Genomic DNA, 27243 nt, shown 5'->3' with positions numbered 1-27243 from the left:
CAAAGCATCCTTACAAAAGTGAAGTCATACTTGGTGCATTAGTTAGTTCACCATCCCTAAAATTTGCAAAAATATCATCAATAAAACTTAATATTACTTCTTTCCTTAGGTGAATTAAGTGCCACAGCCATGGGTATGACTATAAAGATGAGAAAATCGTTTTCATGCTTTGGGGATTGGATTCATTTCTTTAATACTATTAATAATGAAATAAAGCAACAACAACAAAAAAACACATTTGATGAAAACCCAATTTAGATAAAGAAAAACCACTTAATCTCTAAAATTAAGGAAGAACATCAACTCTTGAAAGTCTCCTCCCAGAAGTTTGATTTCTCTCAGTATTTGTGTATCTCTCGGGATTTGAGCTGGGACAAAGGTTCCTCTGAAGAAGAGAAGAAAGCCCTGTACTTTGAAACTCCTTCCTAAAGAGCTATGTGCCTAGAGCCAGCAGAGTCTCTGTATAATTTAACAGCTCCCTTTGGAGAATCCCATCTACATAGTGTAGTCCCTCACATGTCCCTTCCTCTCCAAGCCACATACTCTCAGACACTTCCTTTTTCTTCTCATTTCCCTGGAAAATCCTCACATGCTTCGTTACTGGGATTTTTAATCAAATAATGCAGTTAATATTATTTGATAATAATAATGGCAGCAACATGTGCTGAGTGCATGAGCCAGGCACTCACTGAGCACATGCACATGCGACAAAGGCATCAATAAGCCTTTGCTGAGCTTCCTGCCTGTGGGCAGCTCTAAGTGCTTTTCATATGCATTTAACTCACTTGCTCTTCACATATGAGGTATGTACTGTCATGGATCCACTTTACAGATGGGGAAACAGCATGTCGGCATCACAGGTGGACAGATGGCACAGCCGGGGTTTGAACCCAAGGTTGTGGCTCCAGTCGGTGATTTCAATCTTTATTTAATATTCAAACTTGCTCTCCACAGTGGTGCTATTGTTATCCCCCAACGCAGAAAACCTCATCCCCTGTTTTATCTAAATAGTACTATACATTTTAACTTTAGTATTTAATTAGAATTTGAATTTAGACAACTAGATTTTTGGATGTGTATCAGACAACTGCAATAGCTTGGAACATTTTGAAAAATACAAAATATATTTCTTTCTCCAAAACCAGAGGTACAAAATGAATGTGACCAGATAACTTCTTAGTTGATCAGAAATACAGGAGTGTGAAAATACTATTTCTAACAGTACAAATCCAACTTCAAAGATAACGATATGTACTTACATAGAGATGATAATTCTGGCAAAGAGGTGGGTTTAGACAGATAGCAAGAGCTTCCAACCATGGCTATCCCCATACGTGGGTCACAGGAGGAAACAAGCAGATATTTGATGAGCAGCCTTACCGTGCAGAATTAAGTTGCAGAAGCCTACAGCTGGTTAAACTGTGAATCAATGGACCCTAAGGGACTGTTAAAATGATTCTCTTCTAGGGAAAATGTGTTTATCAAGGATAGCACCCATTTCACTAGTAGCTGAGGCTTGGAAAGCTTTTTGTTGCAATGTTTATTAATTGTAGCTAATTATAACAAAACAAGGGTCTCTCAGGTCATGTTCTTTTATATTTACTAATCCCTGAGAGTCGGATTCTGGGGAGAATTCTCAGTTATTAAGCTGGTGCAGATGACCGACAGCAAAGGTTCTCTCTCCAGGAACGCCTGCCAAAGGAGCTGCTAAGAACACACGGACTGAGCAAAGCCTGCAGCAAACCTGACACCCTGAGTGATCTCTGTAGACGCAGCACCACGTGATCCCCAGGGGGAGGCTCACAGGAGCCTAGAACATGGTGGTTGTTCTTTGGAGCTCCAAATGCAGTTGGGGGGACAAAGCTGATCTGTGAAGCAATTAGCAGACAATTGCTGCGAGCAGCGTAGAATAAAATGCCACACGAGGGCTAAATGGCACTAAGTGGAAGCCTGGGAGAGCTGACTGGTCCAGGAATTGCTTCTGGGAGGAGGGAAGGTGTGTACTGAGCAGAGAGGTGGGAGGGCATTGACAGCATGACTGTCATTTGGAGACACTGGACATAGGCCGGCCAAGGAGGGCGACTCATGGCAAGAAGCATGTTAAGTGTATGGACAGGGCACCACCAACACAAGACCCACTTAAATCAAAACAGTTTTATGTTTGTTTGTTTGTTTGTTTGTTTTGCTTAAACAAAGGGATAATTAGCAAGCAAAAGCAGAAGCATGAATGTGATTGATTTCTACAAATCCAAATTAAGCTTGGTCTCTTCAAGATGCTTAAAGCATGTTTTGCTTGGAATTGCCCCATTATGCAGCAGGTCCTCAAGAATATCATTTAGTACAACATAGGAACTTAACTCAAGATAATGTAGGAACTTAACTCTTATTTATATCCATAAAAAAAGTCTATGATAAAATTGGTTCCACTATATGAGGTGTGATCAAACAATACAGTGAATGTTTAAATAAAAAAAATTTATTACAGTAAAAGACACATTGCCATTAATCCTCCTCACCATTCTCCCCCTCACTTCGAACACACTTATCCCATTGTTCTTGCCACTTTCTGAAGCATTCTGGAAGTCCTCTTTCATGAGTGTCTTTAGTTGCACTGTCATGGCTGCCTCTATGTCCTGGATTGATTCAAAATGTTTACCTTTCATGGTCATTTTGACTTTGGGGAAGAGCCAGAAGTCACACAGTGTCATATCAAGTGAATAGGGTGGATGAGGACACACTGTAATATTTTTATTTGACAGAAATTGCCGTACCAGAAGGGATGTGTGACACAGATCGTTGTCATGATGGAGGATGATTTACGGCACACTTTAAAACACACCTACTCTCAACCGCAGCTCATACCCGAATGTCTATACCGAACAAGTTGAAACTTGTCACACACTATTACTAAGGTTTGATGTGTCACTTCCCATAATGAAGATCTCTGCCTTTCTGTTGGATGGCACTCGGCAGCAGCATTCACTGTATTTTGTGATCATAATGGAAAGGCTCCGTGTCACACATCGCTTCTGGAATGGCAATTTCTGTCAAATAAAAACATTACCGTGTGTCCTTATTCACCTTATTCACTGGATCTGGCACTGTGTGACTTCCGGCTCTTCCCCAAAGTCAAAATGACCATGAAAGGTAAACGTTTTGAATCGATTCAGGACATCAAGGCAGCCACGACAGCACAACTAAAGACACTCACGAAAGAGGACTTCCAGAACTGCTTCAGAAAGTGGCAAGAATGATGGGATAAGTGTGTTCAAAGCAAGGGGGAGTATTCTGAGGGGGGTTAATGACAATGTGTCTTTTCCTATGATAAATTTTTAAAAATTTAAATAGTCACCGTACTTTTTGATCACACCTCGTACATCATTTCACTTAAAGTCACAGAACCTATTGAGGACATTATGTGAGGGCTTACTGTACTCTAAAGTGTACTTAGTGTCTATTGAATACCTCTCTTCAACCACCAACAGTCCTTTTTATGAACAGCTGATGCTCATTTTTTATATGTTCGTGAACATGAAAATTTCAGAGACATTCACAAAATATCTTGAGAAGGGGTAGTAATTTTAAAAGCCACTGAATCTGAGCTTCCAGGGCCACTGCAGGTTCCCAGCTGGGCTCCCTCTGAGGCAGGGACTCCAGTAGGGCATACCAACTCCACTTCAACAGCCTAGGGCTACTCCGTTTTTGGAGTTCTCTGGAAAACTATTTCCTTTCATTCAAAAGCTACTTCAATGTAATATCTACTCATTGATTCACTGCTCTTAACTCTACTGCGTGGGTGCCAAGAGAACACCTCCAGTCCTACTCCCACCAGGCATTAGCTTGCATGCTGAATGGGCATGTACGTGTTTCTGGCAGGTCTTCTGTTTCCCAAAGACAAAAAGAACATTTCAATATCTGTTTTAAAAATGAGAAGACAATGGAGTCACCCCGAGGCCTGCCATTCTCCCTTTGGATGGCTGGTTATCCAGCCAACTATTCAGACTATACTATCTGTATTAGTCAGCAAGTGCCACACTAATGCTGCATAACAAACTGCCCCCAACTCAGCGTCATATAAATAGTATTATTCTCATGTTCACAGCTCTGTGGAGGTGGCTCTGCTCCACATTTCTCATTTGGGACCCAGGCTTGGGGCGGGGGCAATGGCTGCCCTGAGCGTGTTTTCACAAGGGATCACTGGGGAGTGGGAAGGGACAGCCCACTGTGCAAGCCCATGTGAGCATCAGATTTGGCAAAGCCAGTCACATGGCCACGCGCAAGTCAAAGGGGGACACATACCCTGCCCTTAGTGGAAGGGAGGGGGAGAGTGAGTGCTTGCTGAAGAGGAATCCAAATAATCTCAATATGCTATAGTCACTCTCTCTCCTCTTTGTTCATGAAGGTCCACACAGGATGTAAAGAAAGCCTTTCTCAAAATCCAGACACCAAAATATGAAGTTCCTTTGACTTTCACTCTCACACTCTCATAAAAATAGTTAAGTTTATTGTTAACTTTGTATATCTTTGTTGGTAGCTGGAGCTAAATGCTTTCCTTTCTATGGATACACAATTTACTCAACCATTTGTACTTTATTTGTGAAAGTCAAGGTAATTAATTAGTAGCTCCTCAACGACACATTTTCTCTTTGAAAATCAGAAAAGTATGCACAAATATTCCATCTTCAGGTGTTTCACCTACCTGCCACAATGCTCAATTCGCATTAACATGTGCTTTCTACACCTGCTAGTTTAACACACAGGAGAACATTTACGTGCCAGGCCTGGGGACGTGAAGTCATAGGGCATCGTTTAGACTCAGTGAGCCAATGGATGTGGCAAAGGAGCCACCAAGTAGACAAGTGGGGACAGCACCATGCCCGGGGTTGTGGGTACAGAAGCACACAAATAACAGAACCATGGGGACAACGGGCCAAGGTGACCCCTGAGCTGGTTCCTGAGGCAGGACCTAGCATTAGCTGAAGGGTGAGCACCAGTGGGCACAGGGCGCCCGCACTCTTTCCCTTTTGATTCTGTCCCTGAAGTCCACCAAAGTAGGTGGGTGCCCGGCTTTCATCTTCCTACTAACCTGGGCCTTGGCACCCTCCCAGCACCTGTGCAGGCCTCAAGCTTGGGGCCTCAGAGTCACCTGGCTGGGGTGGGCCCGAGAACCTGTAATTCTAACAAGCTCCCAGGTGATGCCTGGTTGAGGAACCATAGCCTGAGAACCCTGTGTTAAATGGGGGAAGTTAGACACACATCCAAAGGATAATTCTAAAGAGGAATAAATCACTAATTGCATCCCACAAGCTTCTCTCTGCTCAGAATCTCCCAAACTCGTTCCTGAATCCCTGCTAACAAGATCCATAAAGAAATTTCCTGTGTGAGGTGCTTATTTTTAAAACAGTTTTCATAGTCACACCTATCTAATTAGAAATCTAAATTACACATTACAAAATATTCAACCACCCCTCACCAATGTCTATCTCACTTGTTGTATGATGTTTTTCCTAAAGGGCCTCAACAAGCTTTAAAAGTAGATTCGAAAAAAAATCCTAAGGATTCTATCACTGAGGCAGAAGACAGCAGGCATAGGGGCGGGACTAATGCATCCAATGGAAACCATGCTGGATGGATTTTAATTTTGCTGGATGCTGTAGTCCCTGCATCTGAAGCTCTTACGTTCAGTGTCATGAACATTTCTGTGCAGAAATGCACTTATCCCATGCCCCCTGGCTGAGTCACCCTGACAGGTGCAATCAGGGGACCTGACTGCTCTGCCTCCGAGGATGTCCTGGGAAACTTCTTATCTCCCAGGACTGAAAGCCCATTCTGATGCTCTGGTCCCTTAGCTCCCAGCCTGCTGCTATGCTAAACCGCGTCTCAGCCATACACCACCTTCCCAGGAAGGGCTTATGGCCAGAGAGTGGAGAGCAGCCTGGGTGGTTCAGGTGACAGCAGCCAGCCAGCACAGTACTCTTCCTTTCCTCTCATTGCCCACGTCCAATTTGGTCAGCCCGACCTTCAAAACATGTCCAGGACCCCAATGCCCACAACGCCTGCCACCTGCATGCCCACCACCCTGGTTCCAGTAGCCATCCAACTCCTGAACTTGGACTAGGTAATGGCCTCCCTCTCCCACGGCTCCCTCCGCTTTATCAACAAGCAGCCAGATGAGCCTTTAAAATAGGTGAGATCATATCACAAATCTGCTTAAATGTCTCGAAGGCTTCCAATTTCCCTCCGAGTCTGAGCTGAGGTTGGAGCTGTGGCCCACAGTTTATATGCAATCTGGCTGTCACGGGCTGAACTGGGTCCCTCCAAAATCCATATGTTGAAGTCTCAATCCCCAGGACCTCAGAATGTGACTATATTTGGAGATAGAGCCTCTAAAGACATAATTAAGTAAAATGAGTTCATTAGGGTGGGCCCTGATCCCATGTGACTGGTGTCCTCATAAGGAGAGGGGATCAGGACAGAGCCATGCACAGAAGGGTGACCATGTGAGGACACGGAAGGAGGAGGGTCACCTACACGCCAAGAAGAGAGGACTCAGAGGGAGCAACCCTGCTGACACCTTGCTCTTGGACTTCCTGCCTCCAGAACTGGGAGAAATAAATGTGTGTGTAAATCTCCCAATTTGTGGTACCGGTGTTACAGCATCCTGAGGTGACTAGTGCACTGGCCCAAACCCCTCTGCTCCACTCCAGGCTCCACCCCACCAGCCACCCTGGTCTCCTTGCTGTTCCAACCTCACACACCAAGGACTTCCAGACCCCATAATGCAAACACAAATAGCTGCATTGTGCTCAGAAGGATCTTCCAAAAGCTTGTATAAATATTACACAACATATTCTTAGGGTGTGTTTTGGCATTTCTGGGTTAACTATTTTCACATATTAAACCAAGCAGACCCTTCACAGGACTGACAGGGGTGCAGGATGGGGGCTGGGCTCCTGACACAGCTGTGGGACTTGGACTGAAGCAGAGCAGGGGAAGGGGAAGGACAGCCCCGGTGCTGCCAGCAGCAGGGCGTGGACATCATGGGGGCCGGAGGGAGTGGGTGAGCATCACCAGTAGCCCTGGATGCAGAAGAGTCACAACAAGCCCTTCCAGGGGGTAGGGAAGGAAGCCAGATACCAGAGCTCTCCTAAGTATGAGAGGAGCCCTCTGACAGGAGCAGGACACATTCTAACATGAGACCAGAGGTGATGAGAGGGGAGAACTCGCGGGCAGAGCTCTCCACGGGCCAGCGATGGGGGATGACACAGTGACTGAGGTGGACATTTCTCTGGTGTCATTGCTACTGTCTTAACGGAACCCCTTGGGTCGGTCCTCTCCCTGGCGTACCCACCAAGGGGTTCCATTAAGATAGTAACAATGAACAGGTACAGAACTGACCAGTTTCTTTAGGAAACACCCGGAACACAGAAAACAGAATCTCCCTTAGAAGAGCAGACTTATGCAGGGTACAGGCTCCATAAATCAAAGACAAGAACGTGGCTGTATCATCTCCCTCACAGAGTACTTTCTACATATTTGGGCTTGTTCTTCTATGTTCTTTCCCTTTCTATCCCAAATCTGTTTATGCTGCCAAGAATCTTCACCGATCAGGCCTGTCACAAAAACAATGTCCATTTTCCGACTTGAGAGTTCTCTAGCAATCTCAGCAACAGAGCTTTCCAAGTCTCACTTCCGCGTGCAATTGAATATGAACACAGCACACAGAGAACACCAGTATGGGATGCTTCCGTTTTTTAACAGGACTGTGGCAGAAGGCTGAACACTAACGACTCAACTGTTGCTATAATGATGGGACAGGGAAAACATCCCCATCTCCTCAAAGTGGCTGAGTTAGCAACTGAAAGATCAGTTGAAATTTGGCTTCTTGGATTGTGTTAAGTTCGGTGTAGGAGATGAGAAGATGGGACAGAATGGATGGGAAGGAAGATGTTTGGTCCAAAGAGTACGAGTACCATGGCTGAACTGCAACCAGAGGAGTGAGGCAGGCTCGTCTGCACCCTTCCCCCACACTCATGTTTCGATGCAAACCCAGGATTTGTTCCTTCAGAATGTAAAGAGCTAAACGTTGTTAGTCCTCATTGGGGGAGAGGGTATTAAGAATTCAAAATATGATATAGCTTCTATTTTTACTGTCTTGTATACAGCCTCATCCATTTATCCCTCTATCCATCTATCTATCACTCATCCACTCATCCATCCTCCATGCATCAACGACAAGAGTTAATATTTTGTTCAAGGTCAATTAATGGAGAAGGTGGCACAAGATTTAAAGACTCTTCTAATACTCAATGGGGAAAAGCTAAAACCATTCTCCCTAAGATCAGGAACAAGGCAAGGTTTCCCACCATCTCCGCTTCTATTCAACATAGTGCTGGAAGTTCTAGCCACAGCAATCAGACAAGAAAAAGAAATAAAAGGCATCCAAATTGGTAAGGAGGAAGTAAAATTATCATTATATGCAGACGATATGATACTATATATAGAGAACCCTAAAGACTCCACCAAGAAGCTATGAGAGCTGATAGATGAATTTAGTAAAGTAGCAGGATGCAAAATTAATATTCAGAAATCAGTTGCATTTGTATATACCAATAATAAAACATCAGAAGGAGAAATTAAAAAAACAATCCCATTTACAATTGCTCCAAAGACTATAAAATACCTGGGAATAAATTTAACCAAAGAAGTAAAAGACCTGTACTCAGAAAATTATAAGACACTGAAGAAAGGAATGAAAGAAGATATAAATAGATGGAAACACATATCATGTTCATGGATAGGAAGAATTAATATAGTTAAAATGTCCATACTGCCTAAGGCAATATACATATTCAACGCAATTCCTATCAAACTACCAACGACGTTTTTCACAGAAATAGAACATATAATCCTAAAATTTATATGGGACCATAAAAGACCCCGTATAGCCTCAGCAATCTTGAGAAATAAGAACAAAGTGGGAGGTATAACAATACCTGACTTCAAATTATACTACAAGGCTACAGTAATCAAAACAGCATGGTACTGGCATAAAAACAGACACATAGATCAATGGAACAGAATAGAGAATCCAGAAATAAATCCATGCCTATATAGCCATTTAATCTACGACAATGGAAGCAAGAATGTACGATGGGGTAAAGACAGTCTATTCAATAAATGGTGCTGGGAAACCTGGACAGACACATGCAAAAAAATGAAGCTGGATCACCTCCTTACACCATATACAAAAATAAATTCAAAATGGCTTAAAGACTTAAATGTAAGATCTGAAACCATAAAATACCTAGAAGAAAATATAGGAAGAAACTTCACAGACATTACCCAGAGTAAGATTTTTACTGATATATCCCCTCGCGCGAGGGAAATAAGAGAAAAAATAAACATGTGGGATTATGTCAAACTAAAAATTTTTTTCACAGCAAAGGAAACCATCAATAAAACAAAAAGGGATCCTACTGAATGGGAAAAGATATTTGCCAATGATATATCTGATAAGGGATTAATATCACAAATCTATAAAAAACTCACTCAACTCAACTCCAAAAAAAACAAACGACCCAATTAAAAAATGGGCAGAGGACTTGAAGAGACATTTTTCTAAAAAGGACATACAGATGGCAAACAGACATATGAAGAAATGCTCAACCTCACTAACCATCAGAGAAATGCAAATGAAAACCACAATGAGATACCACCTCACCCCAGTCAAAATGGCTATCATCAATAAATCAACAAACAACAAGTGCTGGCGCAGATGTGGAGAAAAGGGAACGCTTGTGCACTGTTGGTGGGATTGCAGATTGGTGCACCCACTATGGAAAACAGTATGGAGGTATCTCAAAAATCTGAAAATGGAACTACCCTATGATCCAATAATTCCACTCCTAGGTATCTATCCGGAGAAATCCAGAACTCCAATTCAAAAATCTTTATGCACTCCTATGTTTATTGCAGCACTATACACAATAGCTAAGACATGGAAACAACCAAAATGCTCATCGGTAGATGACTGGATTAAGAAACTGTGGTACATTTATACAATGGAGTATTATGCAGCCATAAAGAAGAAAGAAATCTTACCATTTGCAACAACATGGATGGACCTAGAGAACATTATGTTAAGTGAAATAAGTCAGACAGAGAAAGATAAGTACCATATGATCTCACTTATATGTGGAATCTAAAGAAAACAGTAAGTGAATGAACTAATCAGAAACAGTTTTGGAGACAAAGAGGAAAAACTGAGGGTTGCTAAATGGGCGGGGGGGGGGGGGGGGGGGTAAGGGGGAAGGTGAGGGGATTAGAAAACAATCAGTAACCACAAGATGGCCACGGGGTTTGAAAATTAATCTGGGGAACGTAATTTAGTGGTTACCAGAGGGTAAGGGGGGTGGGGGGTGGGGGATGAGGGTAAGGGGGATCAAATATATGGTGATGGAAGGAGAACTGACTCTGGGTGGTGAACACATAATGTAATTTATAGATGATGTGATACAGAATTGCACACCTGAAATCTATGTAATTTTACTAACAATTGTCACCCCAATAAATTTAAAAAAAAAAAAAAAGAAGAAAAAGAAAGACTCTTCTACTGCCGTGGTTCTCCATGTTGGGTTCTTGGACTAGCACCATCAGCATCACCTGAAAAGTTAAAAATGCAAATTCTCAGGCCCTGCCCCAGACTCCCTGAATCAGAAACTCTGGGAGTGGGTACAGGTATCTGTGAGGACTCTCCCCAGATGATTCAGATGCTCTAATTTGAGGACCACTGTTCCTGGAAAATGCTTAAATCGACGAGATCCATTAGCCTTTCTCCCTCAAATACGTATTGCTTTTGCATCGACTACTGCAAATATAAAGAGAAAAACCAAAATCATGAAAATGCTGGAAAAGGAGCTCTACCACACAGGAGAGGAGCTTTTGCCATTGGAAAGTGCTCCTGGCTTTGTGATTAAAGATTCCATTCAAGAGTATATAAAATTTTAAATTCTCAAGGTCAAGAGATACTGGTTCACAGACCACATGGGCGGCATGCTTTATCCTCCTTTACACGCAGACTAACCTAGATAATGAATGTCCTGGACGAGGGGGAGCAACAAATAAACCTGAAGTTAAAATGAAGCAAGTGGCAGCATGTTTGGACAAGCAAAGATAAAATGCCTGTCGGTTCAGGGTGGAGCCATGGGGGGTCTAGCTCTATGCAGCCGAAATAGCCACAAAGCCCTGTACAAGACCACAGCACCCACACCGTCAGTTCAGACCCTGTCATAAACAGGCCAGGCCCCCTGCTCTGAATTACTACACCAACCTGCCGACCAACCTCCTGGTACCACCAGCCCACATCTGCCACTGATCCCAAATCACCCTGGAGGCAGAACAACCCTATGACCTCCATGTAAACGCCATTCTGCTACAGATAAGGAATTCTTCTGAGGAAGTATTTGGGATTTAGACCTGAGTCGGTGAGTAGGTTTCCATCGACCTGCATCGCCATCCCCACACACGAGTCTGTAACATGCCCCACGGTCAGTGTGTGGCACTGTGTCAACACCTCCTGGGATACAGCCCTACAGCCCACATCATGTCTCACAGCCCCCACTCAGTCGTGCCTCACACACAGCATGAGTGAAAAATGGACTTGTGCCTAAGGAAGAGGCAGTGTGAACGGGAAGGAAGCAGGGAAGCTGGGCATGTTGACCTGGATTGAAAAGCATCTTAGTAAATCTGCAACTGCTCGTAGCACAGACGCATCAAAGGACACACATCTGAGAGTTTCTGTTTAGAATGAGACCATGGTCAAGATAAAGACCTGGCTGGAAACACGCATTCAATGAGTGGTCAATGTCATTCCTGGTGTTTGGAGATAGCCTTTTTACAATTCAACATGCACATGTGTCTTTTGGAGCTCAAGAAACAAAACCTCCATCCTTAAAACCTAGGGTATGACATCACTCTTGGAACAGTTCCTGCTCTGTAATTCTGACTCCAGGCCCAATGCAGAGAGTGTGAAGAGCAGGAGGGTGCTATCCCTGCACCCCTCTCCCCCGTAAGTGGGAGCCGTCCTGTATATCCGCAGGCCTCCGTGCCCTTTACCTCAGCCATATGCCAAATCCTGCACCAAGCAAAACGCGACTCACGTTTCAGAAAAAGGGAGCTACCTTTCTAAGAATAAGAGGCCAGATGGCAAAAAATGGCTTTATTTTCTTTTGACCCATATACAATAAATCCAGTAGCTTTAATCATGAAAATCACCTTTAAAAACTGAATGTCTCTAAAAGTCTTGGTTAGACCATCACACAAAAAAGATTTTTATGCTGATATAATCATTGCTCTGGTCTCAAAATCCAATGGGGTCTTCCACTTATGAGAGAGAGAGAGAGAGAGAGAGAGAGAGAGAGAGAGAGAGAGAGAGAGAGAGAGAGAGAAAGAAAGAGTACCACGCCTAAATCAAATTACTGACAAAATCTAATCTCTCAGGAAAGTATTTAGACAACGAGGTAATGGTATATACTATATATACTATAACATATGACAATATCAGACAAAAATTTGGCAACTTACTTTTAATGACATGTGATTATTTCCTCTTCATTTCAAGGAAAACTAGTTAATGCCAACTGTTTTCCTCCTGCATACTGCAGCAGGAAAACTCAGATGTGACTGATTGAAAGCCAATAGCAAGACACAGCCAGCTCAGTATTTTCTTAAATCTAAACGAATCCATTCGCACTGCTCCTAAAAGCTTATTTTAAGTAATCGTTTAATTAATACAGAAAATGAATGTCCAATGATGCTATTCTCTCACTCCTTACCTATACCATTTTCAAACACTTGTCTTTAGGTGAAATTATATTTGGTGAAGAAAAGAACCACCTGATTAATCCAGAATTTTTACCCTCAAAATGAGCTTCTGATATCTCTACTATCCCTACACCAGGCTCAAAAAACCCTTGGCTCTCAAAGCCCTTGATTCACATTATTTTTCAATCCACAAAAACTCATGCTTTCTCCATTGCTATGGTTTCAAATGCAACTGAAATGCAGGTTGCATGAGCAGATTTCAGACAACAGCTCCACATACAAAACTGGGATCTCCTGGAAAGCCTGTGTCACCAATCTGCAATTATTTTAACTATCCTACGCAGAATAAAATCATGCTGATGGTCCATAGAAACCCATCAGCTCCCAAATGCCCATCATATCTGCTCTTTCCTGTTATCACTGCTGGGGGGGAAAAAATGAAGGCTGTTACACAAAAATTAGACACATTCAACACATGATGTCAAGCTTAAGAACATGTAATTCAAGGCCAGCAGCTCCTACCAGTGCGCTTGGAAACCGCATTTAATCTCTGCACCATTTCTTCCAGGGCCATCTCTTCATTTCTCAGCCAAAACCTCATCCTCCCGCAGAACAAAACGATTCTCTGCAGCTGCTTTCCTCTGCACCAGAAGGTGCTTCATGGGTGGGGTAGTGTGAGTGGGGAGGGGGCGCGGCTGCGAGGCTGGGGGTGGGGGGGCACGGTAGTGCCTCCCTTCCCGGGATTGGTCCCCAGCCCCGCCAAGGGGCGCGCCCTGCGCCAGGGTGGGGGCTGCTCGGCGGAAGCGGAAGCGCGCCCGCCACGCGTACTCCTGCGGCCACCAGGGAGCTACGCGTGCACCCCTGCGGTCACCTGGAAGCCCCGCATGTGCACTTTCAAGGTCACCAGGGAGCCCTGCGTGTGCACCTACTCCGGTCACCTGGAACTCAAGTGTGTACACCCACCGATCGTCTGAGTCCCGCGTGTGCACCCCTCGGAGACCTGGGATTGCAGCGCTACCCCACGCAGAGACGCAGCCCAGCCCACCCCTCCCACTCCGGGTCTCTGCGCCCTTCGGGAGAGGAAAGAGCAGCTTGGGGGTGGTCGCCAGGGCGGTCCAGAAACTGCCCTCCCCCCTTTACCTCCAGCTGTCCCTGGGCAGGTGCAGAGACTGCAGCAGCCGAGCGCGCCCTGCCTGTGCCGCCGCATGCCGCCCGGGCCGCCCCAGGTCAGTGGGTCCGCTGGTCCGTGGTGGATCCTTGGGTGGCCCGGCCGCTCCCGCAAGGCACCGCCTGCCAAGGACGCAGGCGGCGAGGGAAGCGCGCGCCGCAGTCTCTGGCCCTCCGACCTCGCCATGGTTGGCAGGAAGCCACCGTGTGCATTCTACACCTCAGCGCCCTACCGTACCGATGCGAGTCGTGTGTGCAGGGCTATGGCTGCCACATCCCAAGGACATGCAAGAACACAGGTGTGCACACCGGGCCCTAGATGAGGCCTCTCCTTTTCCAGGGGGCTTGCCGTCCTTTTGTGGTTGGCATTACAGCTAGCATGCCCTTCCTTGCAGAAGAAGTATTTCTGGAAGAAGGGACCATTTCCATGAATGGTTTGGGAAATTCAAGCAAGGAGTGGGCGAGGTTCAAACTCTCACTCATGTCAATACAAGGTATGTGCCCACATCCTGGTGTGACTGTCAGGCCCTGAGCTGGGCCCAAGGGATGAAAAGATGAAGGTGACACAGCATTTGGTCTCAGAGAGCGCATGGGTCTGGGGCACAAGGAAGATCTGGAAACAAATCATTGCAACATGAAATGAATGTGTAATAACCACACATGGAAGGTGTGGGGTAAAACTAAGAAATTGCTGCCTTTTTTTCTTTTTCTTTTTCACATCAAAACCCATTCAATATCAGCAGTTTTGTATGATTCAAAGTAGAGCCCAATGAGGGGAGGGGTCTGGAAAGGTGTCACCACAGGGCACACAGAGAGCCTTTCCCTTGTGGACAAAAGTCTGAGGTGTGCCCCTTGCTGAAGCAAACCCTAGCTTTGCCCACAGCCACAGGAGCCCTTCACAATCACTAATCCCTTGCCCCCATCACAACCAGCTGCTTCCAACTTCAGGAAGGCCCATCACCTGGCAGAGTCCTAAAACGCAGGCCCTCCGCTTCCCATCTGCCTTCCTCCTACTCCAGAGGCAATGACACCCACACTTTTCCTTGACACCCACACTTGTCCTCGGCCAAAACTAACCCCAGGCCACGTTCCCTCAGGCCTCCTCAGACACACCTGGCCAGGACATCCCCTCTCCCAGGCGTCTCCACCTCTCTTTGCATAGTATCCACCTCTTCCGGCACAGAAGTATACTCAAGTGCTCAGACTTGGGGTGCACTGGAATCCCCCAAGGGCTTGTTAACCCAGAAGGCCAGAGTTTCCGATATAGTAGGACTGGGGGGCCAGGACTGTGCATTTCTAACGGCACCCCAGGGGATGCAGACGCTGCTGGTTCACACTTGGAAAACCACTCACTGTGAGAGTCTATCCCAACTTCAAACCAAAAGCAAAGCAAAGGCAAAACCTTCTACCCACTCTGCTCTAAGACTCCCATTCTCCACTCACTCTCAGCTTCTTTCCTGTCATCCACTCTGTCCCCTCAAACACCACTGGCTGGTGCCATTTCCCAGCCCAAGCCGCTATCTCCAGCGTGGTGTCAGGGTTGAGTCTGATGGCATCTGTGATGGTTGCTCTTATGTGTCAACTCGGCCAGGCCTCAGTGCCCAGATGTTTAGCCAAACACTAGTCGGGCTAGTCCCTTTGAGGGTATTTTGTAGATCTGATTAATATTTAAATCAGTAGACTCCCTAATGTGGGTGGGCCTCATCCAATCAGTTGAAGGCCTTAAGAGAAAAAGACTGACATCCCCAGAGGAAGGGGGAATTTTGCCGCCCTACTGAATTCAGACTCCAGCTGCAACATCTGCTCTTCCCTGGGTCTCCAGCCTGCAACCTGCCCTGCAGATTTCAAACTTACCAGCCCTCACAATTGTGTGATCCAGTCACTTAAAAATAAATCTCTCTCTCTCCCTCCCACCTACTTTCTCTCTCTCTCAAATCTTTACTCTCTCCTTAAATTATGGCACAAATGGTGCTTTCTATAAAAACCATTTAATATTTTCCTTAAGTATAACAATCATAAAAATACCACCAGAGTTTATTGAGCACAAAGTTCCAGTGACCCTTCTAAACTCACATGGTATGAATTGATTTAATCTTCACAATGATCTAGGAAGTAGACACTTTTTACCACGTTTTACAGAATAAGGCACAGAGAGGCTCAGTAAGTTGCCCAAATTTACACAGCGATAAGTGGCAGAGGCAAGATTCAAACTGAGATGTGTATAAACACAGACCTAGAAAACAACTGTTTGCTTCAGGGAAATGTCATATCTCAATTGGAATGTCACCCCCAATGTCTCTTACAGTTAGATAGGGACAGTTAGGAAAGGTCCCAAAACTAACACAGCGTAAAGAATCTTAGCCCAAGTGTCCCAAGGGCACAGGCCTGTTTTCCATCACTCCCTTGCCCCTTCCCAGAAAGGAGAAGCAGAACACGATTGTTCATCCCTCTGAATGAGGCCAGACGGTGCCCAGGTGGGAAGGTGGAACGTAATGTTATACCAGGATACCAAACACATCCTCTTAGCAACTGTTCCGGAAAGTTAGCCATGAAAGGGAGGTGAGAAACAGGAGAGCGGGAGGGGTATGCAGGTCAAGTTCTGAGAAACCAGGGGCCCTGAGGAGCCCGCCCTCATGAGACAGGTGGGGGAGCTCCGGAGAGGCAGGGAAGGCGGAGCTGAGCCATTGTGAGAGGTAACAGGATACAGGAGCATCAGGCCTAGGTGCAGCTGGACGCTGGCCACGGAAAGTGAGGACGCATGTATTTCCTGCACGGCCTTATCCCACATCAAGGGCGGAGTGGGGCAGCAAGGAAAAAAGGGAGACTTGGAAATGACTCCCTGAAGAAATCTGCAACCATTAACAGCACAGCCTCACTCCTGTGCTGGGGTGTGGAGCAGGTGTCATGTCTGACAAGAGGCTTCCTGGCGCGTGGGGAACTTCGGGAACGCACCTGTGACTCCTGAACAACTTTGTCCTCGGTGCTGCGAGCCAGGCCCAGGCACTGGTTCCAGGGAGCAGGACCGAGCAAGGCAGGTGAGCTCCCTGCCTTCTTTGCGTTTCCACTCTGAATGGGCGCTGGCCACTAACAAGGACGCACATCCCTGACGACAGATGGTGAACAAGCTGGTGAACAAGGTGTGTCAACTGGCACAATTCCTTTGGTAACTGATATGAAGCTGTATAACAAAGTCTGAGAGATGCATAGCCCCTGTTCCAGCAATGAGCTCTGTCACACGCACGCCAGTGTCCACAGATACCAACGTCTGCATAGTGCCACTTACAACTGTGGGGGAAAAAGGGGAGAGGAAGGGAAAGGAGGAAGAGCGATGTAATGCGGGGTCTCTGCTCCCGCTCCCTGCACAAGAACGCAGGATATGGTGAGGCCAAAAAGGAACACCCACGGAGCCATAGATAGGGGAGTCATACCACTATGGTCTCGCTGGCGGCTGGGTTGGAGACACAGGAAGCAGGAGCCACACGATCCGCAACCTGCCACCCGCTTCTGTGCCAACCCCACTTGCTAACTGCAATCCGCAGTCCACTTCTCTGTCACGCCCCTAGTGTAGCCACGGCAGTTATATCAGTGGCTAATTGGCTAACTGGTTACAGCTGATGGCCATGTACTACCCGAGCCAGCACCTTTTCACATGAGGCCGAGAGCCTGGAAACTGCTCTCTGGGACTCTGTCCCCACAGCGGGAAGGGAGGAAGAAGAGATGCAGGGAGAAGCCAGGGGAGGGGAGGAGAGAGGGTGGGGGAAAAGGAGGAAAGATAGAAGGAGGGGAGAGGAGGACTGAAGACAACACAGGCCCACCAACAGTGGACTGGATAAATAAGGTGAGCTGTGGTCACATGACAGGAAACCATGCCCCAGTAGAAACAAGTGGTTTACATCAGTTGAACTACAACAGGGCATTGTAAAGAATATAATATATGATCCCATTTATACCTAATTCAGGAACAGGCCAAACTAAGCTACATAGTCTTAGGGACACATGGCATTGGTTCCCCAAACCCTCAGGCAGGAGGTGAGATGGACTGAGGGGAGGGACTCAAGGGGCTGCAGAGACTCTGACTTTCCTTGAACAGGCATGGGGTACAGGGAGTCTAAGGGCCTTATAATACATTTTTACATGATACAGAGGGAGCTGCAGGGCTCCTCCTGAGGAGGACAGGGAGTCTGGGCCAGGGGTCTTCATCCCTTAGTCCCTGAGGACACAACTTCAGAGAGGGGCGGGGTCTGGAGAGAGGTGAGGGGCTAGGAAAAGAAGAAAACAGGACCAGGGACTTAAGTCCTCAGGTGGGGGCCGGGCACGAAGGCGGGGAGGTGGGCAGCCCATGAAGAACAAAAACACTGGAGATGCCACGGTGATACCACCAGAGCACTGTTCTCAACCCAAACTGTGGGCACCTCGCCTGGCTCTCAGACAACCTTGTCCTCCAGACCCTCATGACCCAGCAGCATCCCCACCCAGCACCCAGGATGACCCCCCACCCCCGTGCCTGAGACCCCCACTCGCTACCTTTCCTCTAACCCAGGGCCAAAGATGGGAACAGAATATTCAGAAAACGAAAGGCAGGATTCCCGCAGGACACTGTGAGAGGGAGGACTAGGAGAGAGCTCACTGCGTCATGTACGTCATGTACGAAGGGCTAGATTTTGCTCAATACCACTAGTCAGCAGGGAAATGCAAATTGAAACCACAAGGTGAGTCACCTCACACCTGTTAGAACGGCTGTCAGGAAGACGAGATAACAAGGGTTGGTGAGAGTGTGGAGAAATTGGTTGAGGGAAATCAGTACGGAGATTCCTCAAAAAATTAAAAACAGACCGACCATATGACCCAGCAATTCCACCTCTGGGTGTATACCCCAAGGGAACAAAATTAGCAGGTGGAAGAGATGTGTGCACCCCCATGTCCATAGCAGCATCATTCACATCAGCTAAGATCTAGAAACAACTTAAGTGTCCTTCAAGGGAGGAATGAATAAAGAAGATATGGTGTACAGATACAAAGGATAATTATTCAGTCATAAAAAAAGGAAATCCTGCCATTTGTGACAACATGGATGATCCTGGAGGGCATGATGCTCAGTGAAAAAAGCCAGACAGAGAGAGACAAATGCTGCATGGTATCACGGATATGTGGAATCTGAAGAAAAAAAAAGAAGCCAATTTTGTAGAAACAGAGAAGAATAGAATGGTACTTGCCAGGGGCTAAGAGGAGGGGAAAATGGGGAGATGGAGGTCAAAGGGTACAGAGTTCCAGTTATAAGATGAATAAGATCTGAGGACCTAACGTACAGCACGCTGACTATAGCTAATAATATGGTATTGTATACTTGAAAGTGGCTGGCAGTAGATCTTAAGCATTTTCATGGCACATACACCCACACACACAGAGTTATGTTACATGAGGTGAAGGATGTGTTAATAATCTTAATCTTGGTAGTCATTCCACAATATGTATCAACTACTCTCAGTGGACATTTTAAATATATACAATTATATTTGTCAATTACTCCTCGATAAAGTTTTCTTTTCTTTCTCTTTCTTTCTTCCTTCCTTCCTTCCTTCCTTCCTTCCTTCCTTCCTTCCTTCCTTCCTTCCTTCCTTCCTTCCTTCCTTCTTTCCCTCCCTTCCCTTCCTTCCTCCCTCCCTCCCTCCTTCCTTTCTTTTTTTTTTAAATGTATGAGATGGTAAGAGGATGGAAATTCTTGATTCAGCATTTCAACAAGACATGTCCTCTCTGCTTGGTCATTATATAGGCCCCATCTTGAAATTTATCCCTGAACCCTCCTCCCTCCCCCTTTTAAAAAGAATTTGGCATTACATAGAGCAAAAGCCCCTCAGAAGAGGTATTCCCAGTGTGGGTCTGTAGGCCAGTGCAGTACTTTTTGGATTTGTTCCAAACGGAAACAGAACTGAAGCAAAGGTCGAGAAGAAAGGTGAGTGAAACACTTCAAATACAGTCGTCGGTGTGTGTCCTGCTTGACAGAACAAGGCAAGGCCATTCTGAGTCCTCTCCCGTGGTCTGTGATCTTAAGGAAACTAGAGACTGAATGGTTGGATTTCTGTCTTTTTCATGGCTTTCTGGTAAGGCTGTCTGGAATCTACATTAATACAAATTTTAAATGTACAGTCAGTAGATAAGGTTAGCCAGTTTGGAGACGTTCTTTTGGTGAGAAAATTCTGATAGGATGGCTGTTTGGGACTAATGTTCTCACATACAAATGATCATTACATTTTGATGGATAACACAAGAAACAAAATAACGTACTTTTCGTGTGAGTACAAAATCATTGTGTTCACTTTAGAAAATATGGTAAATAAATCCTAATAGCATCAAGTAGAGATAGTCTTTTATTTATCCTTCTGATGTAGTTTTATACAAATTATAACAATATATATGGTTCGTAACAAATGTTTTACTCAAACTTTTTTCATGCTGCTACTCTTCTACATGATTTTTAATAGCTGTGTAAATGTTCCCTCGGATATGTGTTTTAAAATTTAATCAGATTTTTAAAAAACTATTATTGATTATCGTAAGATTAAAAAAAAAAAAGGCAGGCAGAAAGCTTTTTTCTCATGTCTAATTGTTTCTCTGTTAAATTCTCAGAAGTAGAATTACAGACTAAAGGGCATAGGCTTTTTCAAAGCTTCCGAAATATGTACCTGATTTTTACATGTGTAGACATGTGTTAATAATATGTATTTTCACCAAGTAAACACACAAAAGGCTGGGTTCAGCAGCTGTCCTTGGAGGGAGGGGCCCTGCCACAGGTAGAGTCCTAGTGTGCACACCTTGTCCCTGGGGCCAGCCCAGCATTGCTAAGAACTTGCATGGTAAGGATTCTCGCTTTCTAAAATTAAATACAAAATCAGAAACTAATGAGCTAAAGACCACTGCCTAGAGTGAGGCGAGAGCCGCTCACACCAGCCCCAAGGAGGCACACACTACATCTCAAAGCCCCACACAAATGGGTAATTGAAACATCTGTGATCACAGGGCTACCTCCCCAGAGTCTTAGAGGATGGAGAGGAGCAGGTGCTGGCCTGGACAGGCTGTGCCTGGGAGCTGTCTGCCCAGGTCTACTCGCCCCTAGCTGGGACCTGGCCACACTGAAGTCACACCTGTCAGCCACATGCCATCTCCTCAAAAGGCGCACTTGTTTAGGCCAATTCTCAGCTCTGCTTGAGGAGGCCTGAGTAACCCGATTTCCCTCCTCTCTGGTCTTGGTGAAACTGAACCCCGTGCACAAAATCTCCAGCCCAGGCTACAGGCCAGGCCTCCATGGCATCCTTGGGGGAAAGAGGGACTGTGGTGGAAGTCTTGGGGATTGAAGAGGAAAGGGTGTGACGGTCTCCTGGGGCTGCCATAACAATATACCGCAAACTGGGCAGCTTAAGACAACAGGAAGCTATTCTCTCACAGTTCTGGAGGCTAGAAGTCCAAAACCAAGGTATCAGCAGTACAGGCTCACTCTGAAGCCTGTAAGGGAAAGTCCTTCCTTCCCCTCCAGCTTCCGGTGGTGAATGGCTGCATCACCCAGTCACATGGACATCTCCCTGTGTGTCTCTCTGTCCTCTTCTTAGAAAGACAGCAGGTGCTGGGTGAGGGCCCACCCTACCCGAGTGCAACCTCACCTCAATCGCATCTACAATGGCCCTATTTCCACATAAGGTCACATTCTGAGGTATTGGGGGTTAGGACTTCAATGTATCTTTGTAAGGGACACAATTCAACCCGTAACAGTGGGTAAAGAACTAAGAAAGTTTATCAAAAAGACAGACACAGAGGGATTGGAACAATTCACAAGAGACGGCGGGCCTGGCAATGGTACATGAATGGTGACCATTTCCCTCACTGAGCACCCCTGTGGACCACCCTTACATTCTGCTGGGCAGCCACCCTAGTCTCCAGGCCGCCGGCCACTCCTTCCCGCTCCCACTAGTTGAAGAGTTGAATGAATATAAAACCCTGAAGAGCATCTGAAAGCAGATGGCTGATGAGGTTTAAAAAAATGAAAGCCAAAGCACCATTACCTCCGTCTCCCCCCGTGACTATGACACTGCCAGTCATCAACGCCCTGACCTGGAAGGAAAGATGAGTCATATCGTACAGGAGAAAGATAGGACTCCACTCAGAGGAGAAAGAACTCCAGAACTTCACATCCCCCACCGCGTGTCTGGGACGACAGCACTGCATGAGGACACATGAGAATCCACACAGCGTTTCACTGACAAGAGCTGCTGGGAGGCAAAAAGCACTTTCAAAGTTAATACCTGTGCCCTGGACATAAGTTGGTGCTAGACGCTAAGAGGGGTACAGCCAGTGATCTGGCACCTGGCTGGGATGTTCCAAAACTTGGTCCCAAGGGCTCGCAGAGATGAATTCTTACACACATCCAGGATGAGATGGGTGAGAGGATGTGTAGGATAAACTGAATCTTAGACCCAATGTACTTGTTCTATGTAAAGTGACACATACCCTGCAGAAGGGAAAATTAACATCCTCGGTGCTAAATTAGTGTTGGGAAACTTCCAGCCCACCCAGCTAATTAGACGGATTGCTTATTCATTTCCCAGACCTCTGTTTGCCTCTTCTCTCCAGGCGTGTTTTGACACCTTCCCTGGTTTGTGCCCTTGTGGGATGGCGGCCGGGAGAGCAAGCTGGGCTTGCGGCATCTGTGCAGCAGGAGCTTCCCTGTGTGCAGTCCTCCGGAGTTGATGTGAGGAAGTGACTTCTAATGCTCAGAGAAGGGGACACTGCATGGCTGTCCCTGTGCTTCACTAAGCCCCACCTCAATCCCTGACTGTGCTGGCTGCTGCAGAGACTAGGCCCCCAGGACAGGTCACCCCTGCTGAGTTCCTACAAGCATCACCTCCTCCTGCAGTTGCCATACACCCCGCTCCCACACATCCTGGAAGCCCCAGACCTAGGACGGACCCTCACTAGTGGGGTTCCTCCCCTCTTCTCTCCCTTCCAACATGCGGGGGGCAAGGGGGAGCACATCCCCCGATGAAACATTTGCAATCTGTCTATCTGAAAGGGGTTACTACTACTCAAAATATATAAGGACCTTATACAACTCAATAGCCTAATAATAACAATAACAATAATAATACTCTGATTAAAAAGTAGGCAAAGACCTGAAGAGACATATAAATAGCCAACAGGTACATGAAAAGGTGCTCAACATCACTAATTATCAGGGAAATGCAAACCAAAACCACAGTGAGATGTCACATCACACCTATTAAAATGGCTGTTACGAAAAAGACAAGAAATGACAAGTGTTGGTAAGAATGTGAAGAAAAAGGAACCCTTGTGCACTGTTGGTGGGAATGTAAATTGGTGCAACCACTATGGAAACCAGTGTGGAGGTTCCTCAAAAATTTAAAAATAGAACTACCATATGATCCAGCAATTCCACTTCTGGGTATATAGCCAAAGAAATGAAATCACTGTCTCAAAGAGATATCTGCACCCCGATGTCCACTGTAGCATTATTTATGATAGCCAAGGCATGGAAACAACCTAAGTGTCCTTCAATGGATGAATGGATAAAGAAAATGTTACACACACACACACACACACACACACACATACACACACACACGGTGTCAAAAAAATGTATACACATGCTAAGAAAGAAAAACACATTAAAATTGTAATAATATACACTGATAACAAAAGATGAATGCAAGTCCCATGTATATATATATTTTTTTGGTACCGCCGATATAAATATACAAATATAAATATGAATATAAATGTAATGGAATATTATTCAGCCACAAAAAGACTGAATCTTGCCATTTGTGACAATATGGATGTACTCTGAGGGCATTATGTTAAGTGAAAGAAGACAGATCTCACTATATGTGGAATATGAAAAAGCCAAATTCAGAAACAGAGAGTAGAATGGCAGTTAGCAGGGGCTAAAAGGAGGGGGAAATTGGGAGGCGTTGGTCAAATGGTACAAAATTTCAAGTATAAGATAGAAAAGTTCTGGGGACCTAATAATGTACAGCATGGTGACTATGGTTAGTAGTACTGTACTGTATATTTGAAAGCTGCTAAGATAGGATATCTTAAATGTTGTCACCTCAAAAAAAAGAAATGGTAGGGCGGCTGGATGGCTCAGTTGGTTAGTGCGCGAGCTCTGAACAACAGGGTTGCCTATTCGATTCCCACATTAGCCAGTGAGCTGCACCCTCCACAACTAGATTAAAGACAACGAGCTGCCACTGAGCTGCTGGAGGGGCGGCTGGATGGCTCAGTTGGTTAGAGCGCGAGCTCTCAACAAGGTTGCTGGTTCAATTCCCACATGGGATGGTGGGCTGTGCCCCCTGCAACTAAGATTGAATACAGCAACCGGACTTGGAGCTGAGCTGCGCCCTCCACAACTAGATTGAAGGACAACTTGCAGCTGATGGGCCCTGAAGAAACACACTGTCCCCCAATATTCCCCAATAAAAAAGAAAAGGAAATGGTAACTATGTGACATGATAAAGGTGTTAACAAACCTCATTGTGGTAATCATTTTGTTGGACAATTAAGTTCGCAAACTCATCCTAGAAAAAGTGCTCCATACCTCATTGCTGAATATCACTACGGTCACCTTTGAAGTACTCCCCTTAGGAAGCTATGCACCGACACCAGCGCCTGGTCCACCCTTCAAAGCAAGTTTGGAACTCTTTTTCTGGAATGGCCATCAGAACTGTGGTCATATTACCCTTGATGTCCTGAATGTTATCAAAATGTCTTCCTTTCAATATTTCCTTTCTCTTTGGGTAAACAAAGAAGTCATTGGAGGCCAGGTGAGTAGGGAGGGTGTTCCAATACAGCTATTTGTTTACTGGCTAAAAACTCCCTCACAGACAGTGCCGTGTGAGCTGATGCATTGTGGTGATGCAAGAGCCATGAATTGTTGGTGAAAACTTCAGGTCATTTTCGTCTAACTTTTTCATACAGCTTTTTTAGCACTTCCAAATAGTAAACTTTGTTAACTGTTCGTCCAGTTGGTACAAATTCATAATGAATAATCCCTCTGCTATCAAAAAAGATGAGCAACAGTGTTGCAACAAGTTCATGAACTTAATTGTCAGAGCTTCGTATATCAAATTATCATGTTATACACCTTCAATTCACACAATGTTACATGTTAATTATATCTCAATACAGCTATGGAGGAAAAGAGCACTCATGAGAGATGGCAAAAAAGGGGCAGCCGCCCAAACAGCGTTAAGAGTTCCTTGTTGATGAGGTTTAGGGGACACAGGTCTGTACAGGCTATCGGGCTCGGAGGCACCAGGAAAAGGTGGCCACCACCAGGGTCAGCCAGAATTGAGGCCACAGTGGGCAGGCCTGTCCTATCACCACACGTGGTTCCCACCCACTGCAGCACACAAGAGGCAGGACCGGGGAAGATAGCCAGGCACGTCAGTCCACACGTGTGTGCATGCTCGCGCATGTGTGCACATAGCACGTGTCTTCTCTCCCTGCCCCAACAGGGAAGACACTGGAGGGAAGGTGGTCCGTGAAGAGCAGCCCCCACCCCCCTATCCCAAGTCCTGTGCCCTGCAGGGGCAGGAAGGGGTGGAGGAGGAAGAGATCCAGATTGAAGTTTTTTAATGAACAGAACTGAGCCTTAGAAACTAAACTGAAGCTGCTTTAATGATGAAAAATAACAGACAAGCTATGAAATCAGAATAAAATATCACCAAGACCCCCTCTGTTAGGGTAACAAGAGGAGCTAATCTGGGCACGGCCACATGCTCTGGATTCAATGAGCGGTCAGGGAACTGGTACAGACAATGTCCTACGTTAGCGGGTCCCAGCTGTGATGTCAGAGAGAACCAGGAATGGAGGCCCCTCCTGACCAGAGGCCGTCCTTCCCCTTGCTTTGCTCTTTCAGGAGCCTGTGACGGGCTCTGAAATGCCATTCCTGAGCTCAGCAGAGCCCAGTGCCCCGGAGAGGAGGAGTGGATGTGCAGATGGTGTCATCTTATAAAAATCCGTCATGAATTCTAAGAGGAAATGCAAAATCAGTGTATTTCCCAATGAGTCACAACGCCAGCTATACAGGAGGAAGGCTGAGATGCAGCTTTTGTCATTTACTAGGGATTGTTGATGGAAATTTCACAGAGGTCACCTGGCAGGCCATAAATGACCTCTAACCGACTGGGACAAGGACGCTGCAACACAAGAGTGACCTTTCCAAAGGAGTGACCCTAACTGGGAAATAAAAAGCCTCATGAGTCTGAGTGACGCTCTCAGGCAGAGAGTGAGCAGGTGGAAGGGGAAAGCCCATAACTGGGCTCCTGTTCTGCTGGGCCCATGAGAAGAGGGGGGCCAGGGCCTCAGGAAGGGGCAGGGCCGTGCCAGGCCTGGGACTCCTCTCACATTCCTCTCACATTCCTGGGGTTCTGCATTTATTCTAACTGCGCCACCAAACTGGCTGCAGCCCTGACACATCCCAGCTGTGCACCTTGAGCGAGTTGTTTGGGGGCGTCAGGCCTGTGCACCTCCTTACGAGCAGACTAGCCTCCAAGTCAGAAAGATTTCACATGACAAAAATGCTCATACAAGCATAAAGCAGTAAATGAACACAAAGTGTAAAGTGACCTTTTCACACTTGCATATTAGTGCCCGTGATATTCTGTTCGAGCCGCTATAACACAATGCCACCGAATGGGTGGTCTGTAAACAACGGAAATTTATTTCTCACAGTTCTGTAGGCTGGAAGTCTGAGGTCAGGGCGCCCACATGGTTGGGTTCTGGTGAGAATCCCCGTTCTAGGGCCTTCTCCCCACATCCTCGCATGGCAGAAGGGGTGCAGGAGCTCTGTGGGGTGTCTGGTATAAGGGCACACCCTCAGAACCTAATCATCCCCCAAAGGCCCCACCTCCTCATACCATCACGTCGGGCATGAGGACTTCAACATGAATCTTGGGGAACACAAAAATTCAAATCATAGCAGTGCCTACATTTGTGTTATGTTATGACAGTGGAACAGTAACATAAAATTACTTCATTCTTTGATTTATGACATTAAGCCATATTTTATGTCAAACATCTAACAGACTAGATCTTCGGAAGATTCTGTAGAAGTACTGCCACTTTTCTCACCTGGGCATACCTGAGAGCAGGGCAGCACCCAGCACAGCCAGAAGACCCCTTGGCAGGGATGGTGGGAGAGCAGGCACTCCATTAAGGGAAGGGAAAGGAGAAGCAAAG

At 46.0% G+C, this 27243-nt stretch overlaps 1 protein-coding gene across 10 annotated transcripts in view; it reads right to left on the bottom strand.

The window, feature by feature from the left end:
* MCF2L (MCF.2 cell line derived transforming sequence like) overlaps positions 1-27243 on the bottom strand; it is a 176506-nt gene that overhangs the window by 104631 nt on the left and 44632 nt on the right. For 4 of the 10 annotated variants that reach the window (XM_033104287.1, XM_033104292.1, XM_033104289.1 and 1 more), the window contains exon 1: positions 13966-14211. The exons of 2 other annotated variants lie outside the window; for them this stretch is intronic. In XM_033104287.1, coding sequence (XP_032960178.1) covers positions 13966-14179 — 214 coding nt within the window. In that variant the 5' untranslated portion in view covers positions 14180-14211. Of the gene's footprint in view, positions 1-13347; positions 13518-13965; positions 14212-27243 lie in introns of those variants that run through there. 4 more of the 10 variants (XM_033104295.1, XM_033104298.1, XM_033104297.1 and 1 more) reach the window with 3 other exon arrangements.

The sequence above is a fragment of the Rhinolophus ferrumequinum genome, chromosome 4 (genome assembly GCF_004115265.2).
Source record: "Rhinolophus ferrumequinum isolate MPI-CBG mRhiFer1 chromosome 4, mRhiFer1_v1.p, whole genome shotgun sequence".
Lineage (NCBI taxonomy): Eukaryota > Metazoa > Chordata > Mammalia > Chiroptera > Rhinolophidae > Rhinolophus > Rhinolophus ferrumequinum.
The sequence above is the reverse complement of the archived record's forward strand: the minus strand, read 5'-3'. Positions and strand labels throughout refer to the sequence as shown.